Raw genomic sequence first — 24686 nt, 5'->3', positions numbered from 1 at the left:
GGAATTTATTCAAGTAGTGCCCATGGATGTGGGTGAGCTGTGTGCTTGTGCTGTGCCATCGCCCATTGAAGAACCAAATGCTTGGTTTGTGTGGTCAGTGTTGGCATTGAATCACCACTGCAGTACCAGTAGCCTTTTCTAAAAGGTCACAAAGGCATAGCTATCCACGGTCTTTTGTGATTTCCTAACTACTTGCCATAGGTGTCATACAGCCGGTGCTCCTGTACCTTTCTAGACAGCCGTGTGTGTGCAGCTGGGGGTTGCAGTGAGTCCGTCCGAGCTGGGGGACTGCTCGTGGTACCGGGTATTGAGCGCGGGGGGGTGTCACCCCCACATCAGGCTGCACGCTGCGCAGGGACTGTCCACAACTGTGGTGGTGGTTAGCTGTGTGCCCAGACCGGCCTGCCACATCCATCACGTTCTCGCTGGAATGCTTGCAGAATAGTTTTGAATTATGGAGCTCCCTATAGTTTTTGGAAGAGATTTGCCTTCAGCCGGAGCTTTGCCATTTTGGATTTAATGCCTCGGCCTCCTCTGTAAAGCAGTGATCCAACGTGTATGTCAGGCAGAGTGATGTCACCCAGCATACTTCAGAATTGAAATGATTTGCCTTATTTTCTGGAAAAAAATGAATTAAAAGTGGAAATACAGAAGTACACTTTAGCATCCATCTAAATATTGTTCAACTCTTAAAAAACCAAGCCCTGTCAGACATAGGGCACATTTTGTTCAAACCTCAGACAATCTCTGCTAGAAGCTTTTTAAGTGTGTGCTTAATTCTGTGCATGTGGTAATACCTGCTTTGGTACTTGCTGCAGGTTTATGAATGAAAAGCAGTGCATGTGACTTGACAAAATGACTTTTGACGTGCTGGCAATGGCTCTTCTGTGCCCTGTCTGTGTTTCCTTCTATGCGTGGTTGTTGAGAAGGAAGGGCCTGTTCCTGGTACAGCGTTGTGTTGGTGTGACTGAACGGAAGGAGCATGTGCAGGTCTGATGGAGTAGTGTCACTCTCGTGATGTAACACTTGTGCATACCTAATAAAAACAGAAAAATGGTTATTAAATGGATGCTCTTGATGTTTAAAACGTAATGCTGTGGTACAGTGTCTGCTGAGCGCTGTCAGGAATGAGCAGGGAGAGGCACATCTTTGTGAAGTGGTTGGAAACTCTGGGCTCTGACCATTGGCGTGGGTTTGCATTACGTAGTTTTTATTTAGCGCACATCAGGGAGGTCCAAAACATAGTGCGTTGGGTCAGAGTGCTATATCAGAGCACAAATATTTGCTTTTTTACTGAAAAAAATGTATTTATTTGATGGATAACTGTATGGGTTTTGCAAACTTCCCAGGGCAAGGTAGAAATAGTGTTTTGTGTTGTGAGATGGATGCACAATTCAGACATGTTATTTAGATGGCAGATTACATCCTATCGGATTTTGATCTTTTAGCAATTTAATTACATTAGCTATAGTGCACTTTTTTTTTGAAAGTAAAAGTCAGGAATTTTTGTTGTATTTATTTTAAATTCCGATAGCCTGCAGATCAACTGCCATCAGTAGCCAGCCAACTGAAGTGTTGGTGTAATGACCCCGTGATGGTAATTAGGTAGTTGCTGAGTTATTTTGCATGTGATGAACAAGATGTGTGAAAATTCTGTGGTGGGTTTGGAACTCCTCCTGTGTCGAGTAACTAAATGTACTGATTATTGTTATAAAGATTTTAATGGAGGGTAGGAGTGCTGATCTGAGCTGAAACCACTTCAGTGTTTTGTGGTGGGTTTTTTTGGTTTGTTTTGTCTTTTTTTTTTTTTTTTCCCCACCAGGAATGGGACAAATACAAATGCTATTAAAGAAAAAGTACAAAAAAATTAAATAGAGAATAGGAAAAAAAAATCCTAACTATGTATTTTTTGTCAAGACAACAGCTTAGAACCAGAGAAGAGATACTTGGGTAATTTGAATGTTTTATTTTACTCGTTAATGTATCGTTGGCAGCAAATTATGTTTCTGTGTTTAGAAACAATGACATATTTTGATTTTTAATTGGAACTGGGCACGCAACTCCTTGAGCTTTTTTGAAAGCTTCACCATTCCCAAATGCCACCTTCAGAGATGTACACGTTACAGAACAGGTTAAACTGTCCCTTCAGTTTTCTGCTTGAAATGTGTCAAAACAGTTCAGTTTATTTTGTTCAAACCCTGTCAATATAAAGACTGTGATGGTAAAGTAACAGAGCTTTAAACACATCAAGTCGTGAGACGGCAGAGTGACTCTTCACTGTAACTCAAATAAATAATAGACAAAGATAAACAGAGCAGTGCATCTCTCAGGCCAACTTTCCTTGGGATCTCTTCTCTTCACTGCTGGCAGTGTTAGAAAGCTTTAAGAGTTCCCAGTTAAGAGTTATGTTTTTAATGCTCTTAGCAAGTTGGAAACCCCTGGAGTGTTAGCTCTTTCACTGATCTGTAGAATAGATGCATGTGTTACCCAATCCTGAATTAAGCACAGTTTTTACAAACAAAGCAGTAAAAACTCTTATTGTGACAGAAGAATAAGTACAGTGTGCTGTGGCTAGATGACAAGGCAAGAGAAGTCTTTTGTGTTTTCTCTAGCCTGCGTTCAGTTACTCTTCAGGGAGTTGGATACTGAAGCAAAATGGGAGCGATCGAGCTCTAGTTCTGTGTCCATCAAGGGTTCCCACTGTTCACTGTGATCAGACACAAGACTATATGCTGATAAATTAATTTGAAAACTGCCAAGTCCTGTATCTGTGACTGTGAATACAACCCTGTGTAGCTCCTGATGCTTCATCAGCTGTGTCTGCTGCTAGGCACAATTTTCCCTAAACTGTCATAAAAATCCAGAAAGTTACTAAATGTTCTATAGTCTAGTTTCATTCGGTTAATAAAAATTTGAAGTGTATTTCTATGCTGGTTGATTAGAAAAACTAGTTCAAAGAAAGATATGCTGTGGAAAAAGCTGTCTAAAGAAAGATGACATTTTTCTGAACGTGCGGTTTGCTAGGCCCTAAGACAAGGATGAAAAGCGAAGCTTGATTTAATGCGATTTAAAAACTGCAGAATTGTTGCTTTCTCACAGAAGCTGTGGTCAGTAGCAGTTCCAGCATGCTGTCTGCAGGTCCTGAGGCTCCCTGCATGGCTGTACAGACAGACTTGATCAGTGATGAAGTGACAGTACATCTCCTGCAGTGCTGCACCAGGAGATAACTTCGGCTAAATTTGACATGACAGACAGTGTCAGTCTCACTGCCCCACTCCGTATGCAAAGGATCCTTGTGACTTAGTCACAACAGCAGCCTATTTCATATAGATCAGTTTTTCCTGTATCCATTTGTGCATGTTATGCCACTCATGGAATTTGAGTTCTGTGATGTCTTAAATAATGGTCAGAATGGAACAGCCGTAAGATGAGTCTCCTACTGGACTGATACATCAGGCCACCTCACTGGGTGTTTTGGGAATTAATCTGTTTGTATACAGCATTTCTAGACAGCTGTTCTCTTACAGGCCAGCAAGCAGTGTAGCAATCACTCTGCTGCTACAGCTCGTGGAATGATGTTGAGTGTAGCAAACATCCATCGAGGCTGTAATCTCCTGTGTTAGTGTGAATTGAAAATTGAGTACACTGCAGTATGAAAATAATGATGGTTACTAACAACTGTTCAAACACTGACAGTAAGTTAAGAAATAGTGAACTGTCTGAACTAGCAATTAAGATGTTTTCTTGGATTTGCAAAAAGGAAGGCTAGGTAGCCTCATTTTATGGAAATTCTTGGTTATAGAGGAAGAGGTAGCACAAATAATCACTGTTAGCCTTTTCATTTCAGTGCTGCTTGTCTCACGTGTGCAAACTCTGGTTCATTCTGTCTGCTCATGGAAATGTTGTTTGTACAGACCAGGGGCATATGCAAAGCAGGAATGTGGAAGGTGAGAGTTGCAGTATGGAGGTGTGGCCTTCCACGCCAGCACACTGACTGAATTAAAGGGTTCCGTGTCGGGAAGTTGGGAAGTCGTCCCTCGTGAATCAGATAACTGCATCTCCTCCAAGAGCTGCTTTTTCTCCGGTACCTTGTGCATCACATACCTGCAGATTGGGAAGAGGCAGTTTGCTGGGTTAAGTTTCGGAACTGGCTCTGTTAAGTCGCTGTGAATCACTGAGGTGTCTAAGAGTGAATTCAGCCTTGATCGGGTGGTGTTCTAGCCACGAGGATACAGGATAGTCTGGAAGTGTTCATCAGTCAGCTCCTGTGCAGTGTCAATGCCGGTGTGTGTTGTATAAAAACTGCTTTTATCTGCCACACGTCTCACTGGTTTTCAGCAGCCCCCTCCGTGATGAATAGTCATACTAATTTCTGCTCTCCTTAGATACAAGCTATCCCAAATACCCCTTTTCTGTGGAAAATCTGGTATTGTTATATTAATAATGGAGATGCAAAGAACTTCACAGAACTTAAGAGTAAAAATAGTAGAGTTGTCTAAAGGTGAATGAATGTTGCAGTCCAGATGTATGAACCCAGTAAACACCACTGGTGGGGTCTGTATCTGGAAGGTAAACTGGCACATTTTTCACTTCCTAGGAAGCATTTCTGTGCTTTAGTCAGAAAGTAGCTGTGCATTTTCCCTGCTGAATGCTGCCAGCAAGCACTATTTCACTTACAAATATATGACAGCTTTATTAATTTCTGTTTTGATAATTGCAGTGAATTCTTTCCTTGTATGCTGAACAGCTTTTCTGCTGTTTTGGGAATCGTTTTAGTGCAAAGGTCTTTTGAGGCCTGAGTTTGGCTGAAAGACAGCCAGATGGGAAGCATATTTTTGACTGACAGATGCCTGAGATTTGTAGCCTTAAAGCTTCTGGTAAAAACAGGGGGAGCTTAGAACATATTGACAGTTGGGAAAAGGGAATGTCAAGGATGTGTAGCTAATAATTGTCTGTGTATGAGATACATAGAGCTTGATCACTTTTATACAGCTGGAAGCCCTGATTATATAAGTAATAATCAATGTAAATTGGTTTGTGTTCATTTTATTAGGAGAGCATTTGGGTTTGTCTTTAAAACTTGCTGTAGGACTGCATCAAACTCTTCTGTGTCAGACCAGGCAGGAGGTGATTTTTGCTGACTGATTTCGTTGCAGGTTTACCTCTAGTTACACCTCTCAGGCCTGTCTGCACATGCAGACAGTTATTTGTGTTTTGGGACTGGAGCTGGCTCCTCTCTCTGGGGATGTTGCTCACAGCCTGGGCTAGCGCAGCTCCCCAGCTGCTAATGCAGCCTGTGCAGTTTAAATAATATTTAGTGCTGTACCTGCTCCCGTGTAAGTGCAGCTAATGCAAGGGAAGTTGAGTGCAGCAAACTCGAGTTAAATCTGTGATGAAAAGAACCTTAAATGGGCACGTTCAGTAGGTTCTGCATGTGTTCACAAAATTTAAAAAAACCAACCAACCAATAAAATCTCCCCCCCAACACCAGTGGGCAGGTCACCCAGGTCAGCCCCGTGTAACGGTTGAGCTGTACAAGGCCAAGGTGCCGCCCCCGAAGCGGAGCCGAGGGGCCCAGGGACCCCTTGGCTGTGCCGCGGTGCTGGGCGGGACCCGCCGCCGGCTGGCCCCGAGCCTGAGGGGAGACCCCGGGGCAGGGCCCAGGGCGCAGCCCGGCCGCTCCTGCCCAGGGCTGGCCCTCTCGGTTAAGAGGCTCTTGCCCTTCATGCTCTCATCCAAGCGGCTTCGTTTCCTTTTGGTGATCTATTTTCTGTGTAACCAACGTGGTTTTGGTCCCTCTTTGAGTCAAGGCAATGTGTAATTCTCTTGGCCACGGTCCTGGCCTACATCTCCTGCATTTCCCGGGGGATGCCCTGCTGCTGGCGAACAGACTGGGTGGGTGCAGCACGGGAATGAAACCCCCTGTGCCACGTGTGACAAAAACTGACACAGCAACTCGATAATCTTGTTGTTTCCAAGCAGTGTTTTTTATAAATGCATTCACTCCTGAAGCTGTAGAATGGTGTTTCAAGCACAGTGCTGTTGTAAAGCACTTTAATGAGTAGATAGAGGAGTGCTGTGGTTCACCTCAGTCTTACCATATGTTTCTGTCCTTGAAGCAGACACCATCGCGGAGCCACTGGCTGATGGCCTCAGCACTGTAATTTTTGCTGTCTTCTAATCAAGATCTGTTCTCATCACTGTTAACAAAAATGGTTAGAGGTATGTCAAAGTTCAGTTGTGGGTTTTTAGCACAGAAATACCCATGAGCTGGGCCATTCTGCTTAGGACGCCGATGAGAGTTGTTTCAGTTATCCCTCAGTACCTCCGGGGACCCCTGTGTACAAGAGCCAGATTGAGGAGGGTCTCCAGGGCTCTGGGCTATCTGGTTTTTCCACTGGGTATTTCTCTTGCCTTGCTGTGGTGAGGGACGGCTGATCAGCGTTGGGGTCAAGGTGTCTGGCAGAAAACCCCACGGCAGCAGCTCTGTGCCTTGGAAAGCAGCAGATACACCGCACGTGCTCGTTCACCCCCTGCATGGTCAGGTTTTGTCTTGGGTTCAAAAAGCCCAAAGTCTTCTCTCATTAGTGGCTGTAAACAGGGTTCATCACTGCTCCATTTGCCCTGCTGTGGAGGAGATGCCATTGATGGCAGAAGGTCGCCCAAGTTCCTAAAAGTTCAGCAGTTCAGCTGTTGTTGGTGTTTTCAGACGTTGTCTGGTGGAGCTCAGCTTTCCCCCGGCTCTCAGGTCCCGTTCCTTTGGAGAGCAGCAGTGGTAGGACTGCCTGTTGGAAACGTTCAGACTTGAAGGTGGACAGACCAGGAAGAGGACTTGTGAACGGTGTCTCTTGGCAAGAGCTGTCAGAAAAGTTGTTCTGGACAACTTCATACCTAGAGCCAAATTTTAGCAGTGGCATAACCTCTGATGCCAAGAATTTTTGTCCTGTCTGGTTGGGAGTATTGGAGTAGTTCGAAGTAGGTGGGGATAGAGAGAGAACAGAGCCTAGATGAGTTTTAAAAAGTTTTTCAGTGTCATTCTGCAGTGTTTGCTGTGGTTTGCATGTCTCCTTTGAATTTCACCCTTTTGCAGAGTCAGATTGTCTAGAGGAATTAAATTCTGATGATTAAATTCCATGTTAAAATGAGTAAACACTTTGGGATCCTTCAGCAGTAAATCACAGTGATGTTCTATTAGACACTGACAGGATAATCCAAAAAGTACTCATTTAGTAATATTCTAGAAATTATTTTAGGTGCCTGCCTTTTAATGTCTTCTGACATGAACTTTTTAAGTGATTTATCTGTGCATTTATTAATTTCTCTTTTGCTTGGAATACGGCAGAACTAGGTCTTTGATATTTAGATCCTCATAATTGTTCTTGGAATTTTTCTGTGGATGAAGGTTCTGGCATGGATGATACTTTGTGAAGCAGTCCTGTGTCTGCATCTCATTCATCACAGATCTTGAAAATAAATGTCTCTTGCCTTTCAGATACAGCCGTGGAATTTTTCAGAGGATGAATTTGAACTATAGAGCGTATGTACATTTAAATATAGGTTCCTTTAAATATGTAGAGCTTGTATAAGTATCAGAGTTTTATACATTTTGTTAACGGTAAGTGCAAATTTTAAATGTATTGCAAGCAGTGGAATATGCACCCTTATATTAAGCAGGGTTTAAATATGACAGCACTTGCCAAATAAATTTATTTCCTTGAATTAATTATGTTCTGCTCAGGCATCAAGAGTGGAAACTGAAGTTATTCCTGTATATGTTTTTTTTTTTTTTTTGGCAGCTTGCATGTGCTGTTGCTCCTTACGGTGTTTTGCAGAGGTGTATGCAGCAGCTGCCCTGCAGAGAGCACTGAGCAGACCCCATCTGGCGCTGGGGTCCTGGCACTGGGCCGAGGTGTTGGGCAAAGGTAAAGGACAAAGACAGTCTGTGCCAGCTCAGAAATCACCAAAGTGCAGCAAAAGAAAAAAAGTGGGAGCGGGGAAGAGCGGAGAGGGGACCTGGCCTACACGATGTAATAGATGTTCTGTCTCTGACCTTGATGCCTCTGGTTCTGAAAAGGTCTCATGGGCTGTTTGAGTCCTGCTGCACTTCAGCAGAACTACTTGCAGTGTGTAAAGTTAAGCACATACATCTATCATGTCAGGTTCTGGGCTTGTCCCTTTAACTGGAGAGCGGTTATTGAGGCCAATATTTGCTGTGGATGGGTTGCTGGAATTACAAAGTAGGTATTGGGTTGTATTAAAGCAACTGAGTTCCTGTTAGCAAAGCCTGGCAGTTCTGATGTGGAGCCTTTAGATTTACATAGTCTTTTGTCTTGGGCCTGACCTAAATCACAAGCATTTAGGGACAAGAAATTAAGCCTTGTCTCTGTACAGACTAAATCCCTGGGCTCAGCTGAACGTTCCATTCACGGAGCCAGCAGTGGTCATGTCTTCGTGCCACTTCACCAAGGGAAGTTTCCTGCTGCTGGGGAGAGATTCCCCGCTGGTGCCGTGCCTGTGCAGCAGGAGGGGTGGAGGAGCGCAGCCGGCAGGTGCCCGAGCTCCCAGGGACCTGCTCCCAATGTAAAGCAAAGTGACCGCACGTGGAGCGTCCCTGTTTGTGAGGGAGACTGGAGCTGCTCGGGCACAGCCAGCGAGAGTAGCCTTTGTGCGATTTTTCTAAGTCTTTTTTTCAAGTGTTTGAAATACTTTTTGACATCTGTTCTTCATTACACAACAATAGAGCTGTCTTTTTAGGAAAAGAGACTTTTTTCATTATTCCTTTCAAAGTTAACAAACACGTTTTTAAGGACCCACAATAACTGCAAGGGATTTGCTTTCAGGTGATTTGGCCGTACAGCCGAGTCCAACTCCAACACCGTTTTCTGTTCCACGTCTACATTTACCTTTGTCACAACTAAAACCAGGTTTTTATCAGAGTTCCTGGGTGTGATTTTTATTAAAGAAATAATTTGACTTCATCTGGATAGATGATATGAAACTCTTGTCAGGAAATCTAAACCTCGTGGTACTTCACGTACTGAGTTCATCAGCAAAAGAGTTTTGTTTTGTTCTTTGTAGGGACAACACGGTCACGTTGGGGCTTTTCCCTTTCCCATCAAAGGAATCACATGGAGTTTTCTTCTTTCACACCCAAGTGGAAAAATATGTAAACTTCGAAGGGTTTTTAAGCAAAAATAATACCTAAGAATTTTAAGACAGAGGTGTGCCGTACCGAAAACCTGACCTCCGTTTCCCTGTTCACACCACCTGGCATTCGCTGTATTTCCTTCTCTGACACACCTGAGCTGAGTGCAGGACTTGGGCTGCTTTCAGAAAGCGAGGATGCCGTGAAGGAGAAGCCGAGGGCGCAGTGGCTGTAAGGCTGAGAGCACACAGACACCTAGACTAGCGTCTTCAGTAATTATCGCTACGCCACCAGCATTTTCACGCCAGGGAGTGTTGCACTTTTTCTTGGTTTTTGTGACTCGCGCAGGAACCCCGAGTCTGTCAGGGGTTGGAGTCTCTGCAAAGCGGGGAGAGGTCGTAGGCTGGGGGATGCTCTGAAGGGTCTCTGAACGCAACAGGCCACACTTCTCTAAGAGAAGGTTCGGGGTGGGGTGTGGGGGGGGCTGTGTTTTGGTTTGGTGTGTGTTAGGAAATCATTAAGCTTTGAGTAAACAAGGAAGGGGAAGTATTTTCTGCAGAAAATACTTGCCATCTTGGCATTTCAGTTGTTTCTTGATACTTGCAGTTCTCCGCTTTTGGTTTTGTACACGTAGGGGGAGGTTTTCCAGTCTCTGGGACAATCAGGGAAGGTTTTAACTTTTAAAATATTAATTCCCCTTTTAGCAGTGCTAAAAGCCTATTAAGAAACAAAGAAAAAGCTCTATTTATTGGCAATAACGTAGTTTCCTAAAGCACCCAACCTCTTTTGGTCAGGTAAGCTAACCTGGAGCTGTGCGTGCGAGTTGGTGGTGAGAAGGTAACACAGACATGTCTGTACCCCCGACAACTTCTGCAAGTGTGATCCCAGGGCTTCAACCTGTATTGCTCTGTCTTTTTGGAAGAGAAGAATAAATCAAAGGAACTAGTAAGAATGAAAAGACCCAGGATCATGTGTAAAAATATGTGGAGGGCAATCTGTAACTAAACATACCCCTGCGAGCTTCAAAAACCTGAGCGGCAGTGTGTCTCTTATGTTTGCGCTACACATCTTCATTTTCAGCCCCACGCAGAGTCCAAGCCTTGTTCTGTGTTCTTGACCCGAGAGCAGAAATTGCACGTTTGTATCCGTAACGTGTTTGTTCTGTTTCTCATTCTGGATGGCGGCCGGGTGAAGTGTTGGGCTGGGGCTGGGGACACGCTGCCAACTGTTGATACTCTGCGATGCAGGAAAACAGCCAAGGTGAGTTTTCTGAAAACTGCTGTTAATTAGAGGTGTAGTAGCTGGGTCATAGCTCGGGTACTGAAGATACCTGATGAATTTGATCCCTCTTGTCTTTTCCAGCGTAAAGCAAATGTCCGAAGAACAAAGAGAAAGCTCCTGTCCTCGCAGGGCAGAGAAGCTTTAGCTATAAAGAATGTGGCTTCCTCATCCCCATCTGAAGTATTTTGATAAAATGAGAGACAGTGTGTCCGTGGACTTTTATTTCCCCGCTCAGGGCTGCAGGTCTGTACTCTCAACATATCTGAAGGCTGTCTTCCAGGCCCAGGGCTTGGTGTTTGCTCCGTGGAGCAACACAGAGCTACCGCTGTCTGCTCACACTAATTCACTTTGTGAGGGTTTCCGTGCTGTGACCCTCACACATCTGGCAGAAAATAAGAGCAGTTTACTCTGAATTTAGAGCACAGCAGGGTGCAGCTGGGATTAAGCAGGACAGTGACCAGAGCAGCAAGGCTACAAGCTAGCTCGGATTGATGTGTTCCGGCAGTTGAACAGTATTTGCTTTATTTTATTGTGTTGGCCGCTGCAGTTTCAGGAGAAAGCTTGAGCTCCGGACTCGCTCCAGCCCACAGCGGCTCTGAGCGTGGGGGGCTCGGGGGAGCTCCAGTCTGGGCAGCCCCTCCAGGTGGACTCTGTTCTCGCTGGTCCCGACCCGTCTGCGCGCAGGGAGGCACCTCCTCGCTCAGCCTGCGGGGGACTCCGGGGAGCTCTGTTGCCTTGTTTTCATGTTGCTAGATGCCATTTGGGGTCTCCATCCAAGCACAGTGCTCGTGCAGGATGATTGCCTCAGTGCTGAGCACGAGGGGCTGCCTGCAGTGAGAGCCCCGCCTCAGCCTGCGCTTCTCCACACGCTGCTTTTCCGCTCGGGTATGAAACGGTTTGGTGCAGCCTACGCCGGGTGCGAGACAGACACGGGTATTGGCTTAGGCCTCGTCACTAAGGCTTTCACATTGCTGTGGTTGCCTCCAGAGTTACGTCTGCAGGCTGTAGTGTGGCATCAAACTGCAGTTAAAGATGACAGCGCTTGCACTCTTTCAAGGGATGATGTAGCCTGTTTAATAACTGCTTACAGAAATCCTTTAGGTAGTGTTGCAGTCCGAAGAAATAACTCCGCAGTCAGAGTTGTTAACATATTTTTATTAAGCAGCTCATTCTGATGATAACATGCAACACATTTGCTTTTTTTTCCACAATGAAAAGAACTATGTCAAACATGCTACGGGTGAGTCACGGAGAGGAGGGAGGAAGATTTGCTGTTGACTAATTTGATGCTCTCATTGGCTCCACCATTTAAACGATCTTTTCATACATGTATCAGGCCACTTTCAGTACTAAATGTCTCTATTAAATGGTTTTCCAGGTCTTATGCTGGCCAGACAGCGATGAGAGTCAATGGGACTTCAGCCTCCCGAAGAAACGGAGCATCGGTTCTTCTGCCAGGTGGAATATTTTATTCACCAAAATCTAAACCCTTGTTCAGAGAATCCAACAAGATAACGTGAACAGGAGTGCGAAGCTTCTTGGATCCTGCTGAGCTGTCTGTGGCAGGTGCATCTGCCCACTGAAAGCAGAGCTTCATGGCTGCTGAGGTGTGGCAGCTTCTGTCTGTCTTTGTTTTCAAGGTCTTGCGGTAGTTGAGACCTTTGGCCAATGGTGGCCGCTGTTGACTACAGGTCAGACTCGCCTGGGTATAAATAAAGTCCCCTGGGGGAGCCATTCTGAGCTTGTCTGCTGGAGCCACACGCTGCGGTCGAGGACTCTCCCCTTGGGTCAGGACGCTGCCCAAGGAAACTCCTCGAGGTGCCTTGGGTCGGGACGCTGCCCTGAGCAGGTCCTCGAGGTTGAGAGCCCTCACTTATCAGGTGAGTGATAGAGCGTTTTGCGTTGTCGTTAAACCCTAGGGAGTGAAGTTTTATTTTGCGTTTGGGGTTGCCGTGAAGTGCTAAGGCTTGGACAACAGGCCCAAGCCAGAGTTGACCTATAGATGAATCCTGTATATTTTATAACTGATAACCATTGTGCTAGTAGGTATTGTACTAAGTTATAACAACTCACTTATGCTGGTGTAAAAAGTGCTAAAGCATTGAAATACTGCAGCCTGAACAACAGGCCCCAAGCTGAAGCTGCTAACTTAGCATGTAGTCATTAGTAAAATATGTAAACTGGCTAGTGAAAGACAAAATATAATCAGTAGAGAGGAGAGAATGTATCCAGCTTTCCTTTCACAGCCTTGTTCAAGGCTGAGAACCCAAGTATTTGGCCTTGTTAGAAACTCCCTTGGTTCCCCCCCCCGAGCCCTGTCCAAGCTTTGTGTGGAATCCAACAGGAGAATGAAACCAGAAACTTTCCGCTCAAAACAAAGGTGCCAGCTATTCTGGCTTGTCGATCTCTGGTATATAAGGCTGGGCCCGTTCACAGCGACTTTGGAAGCCTCACCTACGGGTGGACGCACCGCGTAGGATTTCCCACTTGCTGGGACTGGCTCTGCAAATCCTCGCTGTAACCGGGGCTGCCCAGCACCTGCGGGTCTGGATGATGATGATAATATATGCAAGTGGTGATGTATTTCTCTTAATCACTCTTCTCTCTCTCGTGCAGTAATGATTTGATGCATTACCCTGTATTTTCCTGTTTGTTGCTTTAAGTGCACTGTTCTGCTTCTTCTTACTGCATGTTCTCTGTATTACGCTGTTACATTACTTGGTTATCACCAGTAAAATACACCTGCTCTTTCACTCCGGTGTCCGAGTTTAATTGATATCCTTAATCAGCAAAACATGCCGTTAAACCCCGAGGGAGTGGGGCTTTGTAAAGTGTTTTGGGTTGCTGTTAAACCCCAGAAAGTTGTTCTGTTCTCCTCTTGCGGACATTCGAATCTGTAACTTATGGAGAGCTGGTTGGTTGTTTTATTAAAAAATAAATTTATTTATTTTTCTAAATTGGTGGTCGGTTGCTCATTTGGAAGCCTCCGTAACACTGTCACCACAGCCCAAGCCCTGCCCTGGCGGGGCCGCCTTCAGTCCCTGTCAGAGGGCCAGGCCAGCGGGGATGGCGGGCGCAGGGGCCGGGGGCTGCTGGGGGGGGTGTGCACCGTTATGGCAGGGGGGGCGGTGGGGGAGGAGGGGGCGGTGGGGGTGGAGGGGTCAGAGGGGTGATGCAGGGGTTGTTCCGTGTTATGGCAGGTGGGGGAGGGCGGGGGGGGCGTGAGGGCGATGGGAACTGCGGGGGGGGCGGGCGCGGTGGGCGTCCAGGTATCTCCAGCCGTTGCGGGCGTTGGGCCCGGCTCTCGGGGCTGCCGGGGCAGCTGGTCTGGCTGTGCGGGTGCGAGGGGCGGCCGCCCGTGTCCAGCCGCTGTCTGGAGGCTGCCGGGGCGTGACTGTGGAGAGAGGAGGTTGCTGAGGCCCTCGGCTGCGGGTGGCACAGGGGACTCTCCTCCCCAGCGCGGCCCACGAGCAGCCATCCAAGGAGCAGTGGGGGGGGGGGGGGAATCATCAACTCACTGTTCCCTCCTGCACCACCACTTCAGCCCGATACAGCACAGCAGCAGCGCAATTGGCACGGAAACCACCACTGCCACTGTGGCGATCATGCAGTGCTGCCGCACGTCCTGGGGGCATAAAAAACTTCCGCTGCTCTGGACAGGGGGAACGCTCTGTGTATTCTCGCTGACATCATCATCTGTGGAGCAATTCGGGATGTTAGTTCCTCCGGCGCACGACCAGTAAGCTTGCAGCACCCTCCCACCCTTTGGGACAGGTTGTCCCTCCAAACAAAACTCCGGCGGCCAGGAGGAGAGCACGGGGGGGGGGGAGCGCAGCTGCCTGGCCAGTCGCTGCTTCGAGGGACACGGACAAAAACCGTCCCTGCAGTGGGCAGAGCCACCCACCCCCAACTCTCTCTGCCCCCGGGCCAGCTCCCACCCCCGAGGGGACAGAGTCAGGCCTTCTCAAGAGACACTGGAGCCTTGCTCTCCCCTTTGGCCTTTTCCCAGCACGGGCACTGCCCGCAGCCGCTCCCAGGTTTCGGGACGCGTCTCCCACTTAGGGACCCCAGCAGGAATGCTCAGTACCTGAGTCTATTTGATAAAATCTGTACACCTTGGAAGGGCGTTCTGGTCTGGGCTTTGAGAGCACTGCCAAAAAGCAGAGATGACAAGTAAAGCCTCCGCGTGGCTGAGGCACAGAGGATGCAGGGGGACGGGGAGGTTCCCTCGAAGCCCCTGCCCAGTCTGGAGTCAGGGCATCGCTCTGGACCTCCCACTGACTTACGTGTGGGCCTGTGCTCAGGCTTCAGGACAGGATCATCTGAAGATGTCTGGAAATGGTCGACAGCAAGAAGATCTGAAGGGAAATTGCACCTGAATAAGCTCTTGCCACCTTGTCAGCATTTACTCTTTCAAAGAAAGGGACATTGAGAACTTACCTCCAGGATGCCCCAAGGGCTCCAAACCAAGATCCAGCCAAGAATCTGGATAACCACTTTCCTCAGCCTCATCTAGAAGCAAGCAGAGATGAGAATCATTGCCACTGCATGCTGGGATCCACTTCTGCCTTGGGGAACTGCAGGCAGGGGAAGGGGCTCAGGTAACCACGAGGGGGCCAGACAAAGGTGGAGGCTGTCAAAGCTGCAGAGGGGCCTGGTGAGCTCTTGGCTGGCACCCGGCAGCTCTCCAAACACTCCTTCTGGGCCATGTGCAACGTCCCTTGAGGAGCAGATGGACCAATGTACGGCTCCCGGGGGCTTTTGTACCGGGAGAGCTCTCGCACGCAGAGACAAAGCCCTCGCTGAAGCACTGGAGGGAAAAAGCCACCATCCACGCTTCTTGGGGAGAAGGGCCCGCTGGCCCGTGAAAGGCTGCGCCAGCAGCCGCTCACTTACCTGCTCCCCGCGCTCGCCACGGAGCAGCCCGCGCAGCCCTGGCGTGCAGGGCCACCAGGAGGAGGAGGAGGAGGAGGAGGCGGTGAGCGAGGGCCATGGCTCCCTGCCCTACCATCATGGTGCTGCTGCTGCAGTGGGGGCTGGGAGCTGAGCGGTCACTATAGATACCCAGCGTGTCACCGCGGGGGTCTGTGATGTCACGGCCCTGCTGTGACCTCATGGCTGGGCCGAGGCTGCCATGGGGACGGCTCTCGGGGTGCTGGGGGAGAGCCGCTGGAGCGCAGCCGGGGGAGCTGCCCCCAGGGAGGGGAGCTCGTCCCCTCGGGCAGCTCTGTCCTGTTTTCTGGGCACTGTCACAGGGACAGCGAGGAGCTCACAGCCCCCCAGAGCAGCAGGGAAGCACAGCCATGGGATGTCTGACCTCCTCGGGTGCTGCTGCCAACAGCTGCTGAGGTTGTTGAGTGATGGAGTGATGTCAGCCTCGAGACGAGTGCAAGATCCCCTCCTGTAGGCAGCTTCCAGGCTGGAGCCCAGTTTGGCACCTTGGGGGGGCCCCAGGGCTAAGGAGTCACTTTCATTTTAGGGGAAAGAGGAAGCCTTTCCTTTCCCATTTCTTCTTCATGTGTAATTTAGGGGAATACTCTGTCAGGGTCCTGACAGAGCAAAGTCAATCAACAGAAAAAAAGTATTCTCTTGAATTACTTGACATGCAAAAGGGACCCGCAAGAGAGCACACGTTGGGTGTGTGCTGCCTGACCAGCAGGCCTCAAAATGATCAGAGGGTGGAACACCTCACCTGTGAGGAAAGGCTGAGAGTGGGTGTTGTGCAGCCTTGAGAAGAGAATGTTCCGGGGAGACCTGACTGCGGCCTTTTAGTGCACGAGGGGGCTTATAAGAAAGATGAGAAAAGAGTTTTTAGTAGGGCCTGTTGCAGTAGGACAAGGGGTAATGGTTTTAAATGAAAAGAGGGTAGACTGAGACTAGACTTAAGACTTTTTTTTACAGTGAGGGTGCTGAAACACTGGAAGAGGTTGCCCAGAGCGGTGGTAGATGCCCCATCCCTGGAAACATTCAAGGTCAGGCTGGACGGGGCTCTGAGCAACACGATCTAGTTGAAGATGTCCCTGCTTATTGCAGGGGGTTGGACTAGGTGACCGTTAAAGGTCCCTTCCAAACCAAACTATTCTAGGAAGCCAAAACTGCTGCTGATGCTGTTGCTTGGTACTTACTCTCTGCAATTTGCTCCCCTGGGGGCCCTGATCTGTGGCTCAGGATTCCAGGTAATACTGCAGAAACTTTTTTTTTTCCTCGTGCATTTCTCAGTGTTTGGATTTACCCCTAAATATAATTTATTATTGATGGGAAAAAACCCTGCTGCTTGTAGAAGAACACGTTATAAGGTGGTGGGATTTGTTTATGGGCGGCAGTTTTCACTATGTGGATTGATGGGACAGCCGATACCTGCTCATGTAGCTCTTGATACAAATTTATCCTTTCTTGTTTATCACCACTGTTATGTAGTCAGAGAGTAATTTTTTAAAATTACTTTTAACTTTGCAGTAGTGTTTGTAGTATTCTAATCAATCACTGAGGAATTGAAACTGACCCTGAATATAGCTCCTTGTTAGAGAAAGGCAAATATAAGTAGCAATTTCTGATCCAGATTTTGTGAGGCAGTAACCTTTTGAACAGTTTCAAATATGTAGGCCAAAGAAACGTAGCTTTCTAGCATATGCTTACTCATGAAAGGATTTGTAATTTCATTACCCCGGGCCTCCCAGCAAGCAATATCTCTTACCTCTTAGGGATTCTGAGGTAACAAGCCAGCAGTAAGTGGAATTTTATAAAGATCCCCTTATGTGTGAGCAGGTTTTATGTTTTATTGACTATTCCCAGTCTGTCTGTGCTGTGCCTGAGATGACCAATTCTCTTCCAAAGCCACCAAAAAGTCCTAAACCGCCATCCCAAAGCCCTGGTGTTTGCTGGCGTTAAGCCAAAGTCTGGGAGAGGGATTGGGGAAAGAAGTAATTGTGCATCTTTAGGACCAGCAAAGCTCCACTCCACACTCTCCCCTTTTCTGCCTTTGCCTGGGGGGCCAGGGAGCTGCAATGCCCCCCTGGAGCCACTTGCTTTGCTCTGACACTCGCTGTGGGGTGGCTGTGACTCGCCAAGCACGTTGCAGTGAATGAATTTGTAAGCAGCAGCATTACAGAGCCTCTGGGTCTGCAACTGTTCACTGCCTGGGGGAGCTGCGGGGTTTTACTCCCATCACTGGGGCGCACTGATGGTGATGGTGCCTAATTAGGGGGTAGCAGTTGCGAACGTGGACGCTCAGGGGTGCTGGAGGGAGGCAGCTGCTCCCTGCAGACAGCCTGGGGAGCGCGGGGGTCTGGGGCCGAGGCGGGTGCGCAGGCAGTGTGCTGAGGCCACACACGCACGGCTGCCTGGCCCACCCCTGCACAGCCTGGGCATGCTGTGTGTTGCTCTGGCTGCAACTTCTTTGACCCCATCATACACCAAAAAAGGAGCAATTTAGAAAAACACGCAGAACAGCAATTCCTCCTCCCTTGTTGCTATGAGTGCTGGTTGCTCTTGTGTTGCTGTTGTGAACTACAGGGATGCTGATTGTATTGAAAAGGGCTCAGAGGTGTTTGACCGTAGTTTTGCATTACGAAGTGCTAAAATAAATTGTGGTTCCAACAACTCTGGGTTAAAACCTTTTAACAGTATAAGCAGTTGCATTGAAAGGGGAGGATTTGCATCAGTAACTTTTAAAAGATGTTATGGAAGCTGATGCTCTTGCGAACTGTTGCTCTGTGTACAACATGCATCTTTAAAATAGTGAAAATATCAGATGAAACCTCCTGGCCTCACTGTTACCATTCACAGGGCAAGTCACTGCGTGCATCTCCAGGGACCAGTGCTGCACAAGCAGCAGGTCTGTACACCCTGTTGTGTGCCTTTCCACTAAGGTTATTTGAACTGGGCACGTGAGTAAGTCTCAGGGATAAGTAAGTGCTTAGGATAAGCTTTATTTTGTGTGAGGTCACTATGTAGAAATTTTATTTCAAGAAGAATAATTTGCACTTCTGTGTTAGCCATCTGTGCTGCACCTTTACCTTCCCTGCTTTTTTGGCTGTCACTAGACCTCACTGTGGAATTTCCCTCTCCTCTTTTGCTGCGGGTCTCCTCCTCCCCTTCGTGTAGCCCTGGAGGAGCCAACTTTTGTGGCTTTGCAATTCAGGAAATGTTTCTTTTCACCTGAAGTCAGCCCTTTGGGGCATGCTGATAGCTGCAGGGTGGAGGAGGGGCAGCCCCTGGCTGCTGCAATGGCTGTGGGTCCTGCAGCCCAGCATGGGGACTTTGTGGCCAAGCACAGGGACTTTGCAGCCTGGTGCGGCCACCAGACACTGGGGACCAGTACAGGAACTCTTCTGGGAGAGCTGCAGGAAGGAAACGGAGGAAGACGTGCCTCCAGTGGTGGTAGGGAAGCCAGCAGGTTACCAAAACCCAAATACACTGAAAAGGCAGCGAAGTGCTCAGTACGGGATCGTCAGTGAGCACTGTCAGAAAGGGGCAGAAGAGTACCAGATGGGAAAAAATGGCATTTGCCGTGCGTCTCATACGTACTCCAAGAAATTTTAAGCCAATTTTACGCAATATATTCTGGTCTTAGTATGTCACCGACATGCTTTTGGTGTGTTTTTGAATAATGAGCTCGATAGCACCATGTGAGGGCTGCGTCTGGCATTGAGCTGTAATAGCACTCACCTCCTCCTTGTGTCCAGTGTGAGCAACGGCACCAGCTGTGTTTGGAGCAAGGGAGCTGCAGTTCGACTGGAGCTGGAGCCGCCTCTCTAGGAAGCCTCTTCCAGGGTTTGACCGCCCTCTCGGTAAAGAAACGCTTCCTCATGTCCAGCTCATTCTCGGGAGCAGCACGCAGAGCCTGCTGAAAGCTCAGAGCATCCTCTGGGGACACGCACACCACGGCAGAAGCAGCGCTACTGAAATCACCCGGCGGGGGTTATTCCAGACAAGAGGGGACGGGCAGTTCTGCACGGGGGGGAGGTGCCCAAGGGAGAAACTTCAGCTCTGGGGCACTTGGAGGCCCAGCACTGCGGCCTCCCCCATCCCTCCCTGGGACCAACAGGACGCAGCACTGGCCTGGCAGGACACGCCAAAAGCTGAGACAGCTGGGCTCACTGCTGAGCTCCAAACGGCTCTCTGCAGGAGAAGGGAACCGACTTTCCAGCAATTTCCTGTTTTCCCCTTCCTGTTGCCAGGAGACGGGCGCCAGGCTGCCATGTCACTGGGATGCAGCACTGTCGTCACGGCGACGTTGGCACCTGGCACCAGGGCCCTTCATTCTGCTGACGGCACGACCGAGCCCGGGCAGAGAAAGGGCCATGGACGGATGCTTCAGCGCAGCGCTGAAAAAACAAATTAAAATGGGGCTGCTGGCCCCTGCCCCTCCTTGCCACCTGCCAATCAGGGTCCTGGACCCGCCCCCTCCCCTCCCGCTGCCAATGGGCTCCTAGTCCCGCCCCTCCCCTCAGGCAGATCCCAGCGGCGGAGGCAGCGGCAGCAGCCGCCAGAGGTTCCCGCCGGGGCCGGCGCTGGCGGGGGGGGCTCGGCCGGCAGCGGCGGTGGGGCCGGGGGAGCGGCGGGGCGGGCGGGGAGCGGCGGGACGCTGAGCTCCGGGCGCCCGCGGGGGCAGCGGAGCGGGCGGAGCGGAGCGGCTCTCTCGGTGCGGCGGCCACCTTTGCCGGGCAGAAGCTGCGTCCCGGCCCCGCGCCGAGGACCGCCCCCCTCTGCCGCCCCCACAGCCCCGGCCCCGGGAGGGGGCAGCGGGGAAACTGCCCCCCCCCGCGCCCGGCGCCCTCCGAGGGAGCGGAGCGCCGCTCCGTCCTGCCCCCCCCCAGCCCCCGCCGCCTCCGGCCCCCCCGTGGGGACCCCCGGGAGGAGGGAGCCTCGCCCGGCCCCTGCGAGGGAGCAGCCGCTCTGGGTGAGTACAGCGGGACCCTGGAACGGCGGGAGGTTTGGGGGGGAAAAGGGAAAAAAAACCAGAAAAGCGGCTTCACCCCCCCGCGGCCCCTCGGGCTGTCCGGTGGCTCTTGGTGCTGAATTCCCGGGGGAAGCTGAAATGGGGGGGGGGGGGCGGGGAGCAGCGGTTTGGGGCTGGAAAGGCAACGTCCTTCAGCACTGTCCTGGTGGAGGAGCGACCCAGCCTCATCTGGCCGCTTTAATTCCATTTTGCCTCTCACTGTAAATCCCTGAGCCCGGGAGGTATCTCCAGCAGGTACCTTTAATCACAAACTGCTTCCGATGGATTCCGGAGGGAGACTGGGATTGCTGGGAAAGGCCTGAAGGAAACTGCTCTGCTGCCAGATGGCCTTGGCTGGGCACTGGGAGCAGCTTCCCATCCCTACTGCGGCACGGGGTGAGATATTGGTGTGGGGGAAGGAGCCAGTTTATGGTTGAATCCCATTGCTGATGGCAGACAGAGCCCAAGGGAAAAACTGCCTGGGCTGCTTCTCCTGCCAGAGCTTAGGGCAGAGTTTGTCTAATTTTTTATGGCATCATAAAATTTTTATGGCATCAGAGTCTAATTAAGAGGATGAATTTACTTCTAGAATTTAAAAACCCAGAGGAAAGGAATAACAAAATCCCTGCCAATGTAACTGTGACAGGTGTATATATTTTCTTCCCGTTGGCGACCCAAAACAACAGCACAAGAGTATTTCACTCTTGTTAAAAGTGCCAATAGCACGTTGCTCCTGACCTGTGCAGCAGTTCCATTCTCAGCTTGTTGAGGTTCAAACGCTTCCTCTCGAGGCCCCGGGATCACACCCAGCCCTGGCTGGCTGGATGCACAGCGTGTCGCTGTCCCAGCTTCAGCCGCGCACGGACTGAGGGGCAACTTTCACTTCAGACCCTAAAAAACAGGCACTTATTAAGCTTCCAGTGACAGTGAAGCTCAGCACATGGGGTCTGTCCATGAGCGCGTAGCATTTGTGCACCACACAAGTGAATTTAGTGGCACACTCACCTAGTACGCATCACTTGAGCTGTGGAGGGTTTTCTAAAAATGTTTTCTTTCATGTTTGTGAGCACACATTGGGATTTTGGGGGGAATTTGCCGTGTCTGACTGAAGACTTGTCATTAAGCCTACAGCTGTATTAATTGTGATTCTCTTGGCTGGAAGGAGCCAAGGGAAAACAATTCAGACATCAGCAATTTTACCAATTATTTACAAAGTGTTCTGCTAACACTTCCAATTCTAGACAGCTGAGGTCCAGAGGAAGTGGAAAACACCATCCGCAGGAGTTGGCAAGTGTTTGTGTTCTGAAAGGTTAAGTCCACGTTAAAACCAGCTTCATTTTAAACAAAAATAAGGAGAGAAGTGAGAAGCAACAGCTTATATGTTGCTGTAGATTGTAACTGCATGTCCACAGCTGTGTTATGGGGTTAACTGGGAAAGCTGTTCTCATAGGAGGGTGCCATCAGCACCCATCTAAACCATTTCAGTATGCGGACCACGGTCTGCACTGGCTGTAGTGTAGGAGCATTCTGGGCATCTGTATATTTAAATGTGAGTCCTGGGGTGGAATGGTGATTGATTTACGTGAGTTTCTGGCTCCTGCACTTCTGGAACTCTGACGGATGTAAGTGGCAGAGTCAGGCTCTGTGTGCAGGGGAGCTGAGTCAGCTGTTGTGATACAGCGGGCTGGACTCAGCTGCCCCGTTCCTTGTTAGAGCGGAGCGGGAAACGTCCTGCTGGGTGTTAAGCTTGGCACTTTAAAACAAAAACCCCCAAGTGATTCCTCTAAATGCTCACGTATGGTGTTTTGCCTGCAGCTTATTGCTGGCTGGAAAGTTGTCCTGTTCATCAAAAATGGTTACCACAAACCTTGTTACCCCAGAAACAAGAGAAGCAGTGAGTTACCATCTCTAAGGGCTTGAAATACGCATTTGTTTGTGGGTTTTTTGAAAGTATTAGTAATCAGTCGTTCTGGCAGGGCTACCAGCAGGATTATGTTGTGCTCCTGCGATGTCCACCAGCCTCCCCACCTGGCTAGGTTCTGGTTTGGGCAAGGGTCTGAGGTGTTCAGCCTGACACATCTGCCCTCCAAGCGTCGTAAGTGCTGTGTTACAGAGCAATAGAGACCCCCATCGTGGGGTGGTCTGGAGAAGGACAAATACTGACTGAAGCAACTCCTTTGTGTGTGCAAATAACATTGACATGGCTAAGATGTTCTTGCACTCAGACTGTGGGGGCAGTATCTAAAAGGTTGCAGTAACTTTTCTGGCTGTCCAAATACATCAAACAACAAAATCAGAGGTGTTTGTGCTTGACATTTGGAAACAATCAGGAGCAATGTGGAAGAACTATGAATGTGATTTGTTTTCTTTTACTTCAGCAGTTTCTTTTGTTTCACTGAGCCTTGTTCAGAAATCAAACGTACCAAAAGTTTAGTGTCAATGACACAAAGAAAACCATCCCTCTCCTCAAAAGCCCCCCCAAGCAGCAAATGATGCTGAATTGCATTGCTCTTGTTGTTGCCCCCAGGACTGTTCGCAGCTGGGGTATGAACAGAGGTTGCCAGGAAAGGACAGGTTAGTGCTGCTGGGTGAGCACAGCACACGGGGCGCTGCCAGCCTCTGTTACAGAGGTGTCCTAGAAGAAAGAAACAAAGTGTATGAGTTTTCTTTTTGTTGTAAAATCCCTCATTTTCTTTGCATGGTGAAAACCTCTCGATGGGGATTTCTTAATGTCACTTCCCTAGAACCCTGCAGATAAATAACAACATCTGCCAGTAGAAACAATGAATAATTTCAACAAAACAATCCTTTGGAGTTCCTGAAGGAGCACCTCTCCCCTTTTTCATTGACCTTGCAGCCGAGCTGTGGCCTTTTCTTTCTTTTATCTCCATGTAGTGCCCCTGTGCTCGGCTCAGAACTGGAGTCATGACCTCATGACAAGCCTCATCTGACCCATGAAATGTCCTGCTCCCAGCAAGAGTGTCGTCCGGGACAGGGGCTGCTCAGGACACAGCGGCCAGGTACAGACCACACAAGGGCAGCTAAGAAACCCGACTGGAATGTGGTTTTGCATGCAGGTTCCTAGGTCAGCCTGGCTTTGGTCAGGCGGCTGCTGACTTGACAGAGAACTGTCTCTTGTCGTGCATGTCTGTGTTCCCCTGCAGCTGCAGCCGGTGAGTCTCTGTTGCAGTTTGGGGCTGGAAGACTCTGCTGGAGCCTGTTACCCCTGGCCTGGGGTTAGCACAGAGGAAACCTCACAGGTGCCGTGCTCCTAGGTGATACAAGTGTTGTGCCACTTTCATTAGTTGGCATTTTTTTTCTGAAGTCAGGCTCTCATTCTCTAGTAGTTACACTGATAGAAAGCTGCCTTAAGCCAGAAGAAGTGAGCACAAGCTCTAAGCGTACAAGACTCTTTTACTGACATGACTACACCCACTGCAAGGGCCATACCATGTATTTCTGCTGATGGGGAAGCTGGCACTCTGCTGACTTCATTTAACTTCTGTAGAGGTGGTGTGTGAAGCATCTAATTGGCAGCGTCCACTGCTGTTAGACTCCTTATATAGCTGTGCTGTCAGCTTGGAAACAAACTTCTGTTCATTCTCTATCAAATAATTACCTATAAATTTCTTTAGAAGTGCTCTTGTATGTATGTTCCCGTTTTCTCTCACAAGTGTGTATTTGACTCAGGGAGATTCTAAGCCAATATGAGTCTTTACAGTTGCGTTTATTTTACACAAAGCATTGATGTACCTAAGCTGAGTTGGACCTTTAATCTAGGAACGCAGGAGTGGAGACTTGCAGCATCGGGCGCTGGAGGAGGTGGCTGTTGTAACTTGGATGGAGGGGGAAGGAAGGGCTGAATAGAGTCGAGATCTCTGCTTGTGGATTTGTTGTAAATTTGAAGCAGAAGGTGGAACAGGTGGTGTGTATTTATGCCCTACTCAGCCTCTTCTCACAGTACTTAAGGTGCAGGCTTCTGCAGTCGCTTCTTTGGACCCAAATTGTGTGAGAGAATTTATGGTGTGTGGGTGAGTGGAGTCAGAGGTGGGGATTTGTGGATGGCTGTGCACAGGCAGGTTGGTATCACTGGTTTGATGTGTCTGTGCTCTTGGCTGGTCTGTGCTGCCCAGCGCAGGTGTGATCTCTGCTGGAACTGGAAGAAAATGTTGCAGCTGGACGGTGGTGGTGGTGAAGGAAATAAAGCAGCAACTCCCCAGTGCCTGTGCTGCTTCAGAAGCGGTGGTGGGGAGGGTAAAAGGAAATGCAAAAGACTGAAAGTGAATCTACCAGCAGCGTATGTGGGGTTTGGGGGTCCTC

At 49.2% G+C, this 24686-nt stretch overlaps 1 protein-coding gene and 1 long non-coding RNA gene across 2 annotated transcripts in view; both read right to left on the bottom strand.

Moving 5' to 3' along the window:
• LOC141937094 (uncharacterized) overlaps positions 1-24686 on the bottom strand; it is a 786032-nt gene that overhangs the window by 466832 nt on the left and 294514 nt on the right. The window lies entirely within an intron of this gene.
• On the bottom strand, positions 13538-22445 carry LOC141937071 (uncharacterized). The gene is made up of 8 exons (XM_074854474.1): positions 22349-22445; positions 21949-22071; positions 19094-19291; positions 14867-14938; positions 14713-14784; positions 14514-14576; positions 13945-14122; positions 13538-13820 (listed from the first exon to the last, which is right to left on the bottom strand). The coding sequence occupies exons 1-8, from the start codon at positions 22443-22445 to the stop codon at positions 13538-13540; spliced, it is 1086 nt and encodes a 361-aa protein (XP_074710575.1).

The sequence above is a fragment of the Strix uralensis genome, chromosome 37, assembly GCF_047716275.1.
Source record: "Strix uralensis isolate ZFMK-TIS-50842 chromosome 37, bStrUra1, whole genome shotgun sequence".
In the NCBI taxonomy this organism is placed as follows: Eukaryota; Metazoa; Chordata; class Aves; order Strigiformes; family Strigidae; genus Strix; species Strix uralensis.
This window is presented reverse-complemented; position numbering and strand designations above follow the sequence as displayed.

Excerpts from the sequence above, each read along its gene's own strand:
- LOC141937071 (XM_074854474.1), bottom strand. The coding sequence starts at position 22,445 with ATGTGTCAGGCTGAACACCTCAGACCCTTGCCCAAACCAGAACCTAGC. Across the intron at positions 14,939-19,093 it reads ACACTGGACACAAGGAGGAG|ATGAGGCTGAGGAAAGTGGT; the intron begins GTGAGTGCTATT and ends GCTTGCTTCTAG. Across the intron at positions 14,577-14,712 it reads GCCTGAGCACAGGCCCACAC|TGCTCTCAAAGCCCAGACCA; the intron begins GTAAGTCAGTGG and ends GCTTTTTGGCAG.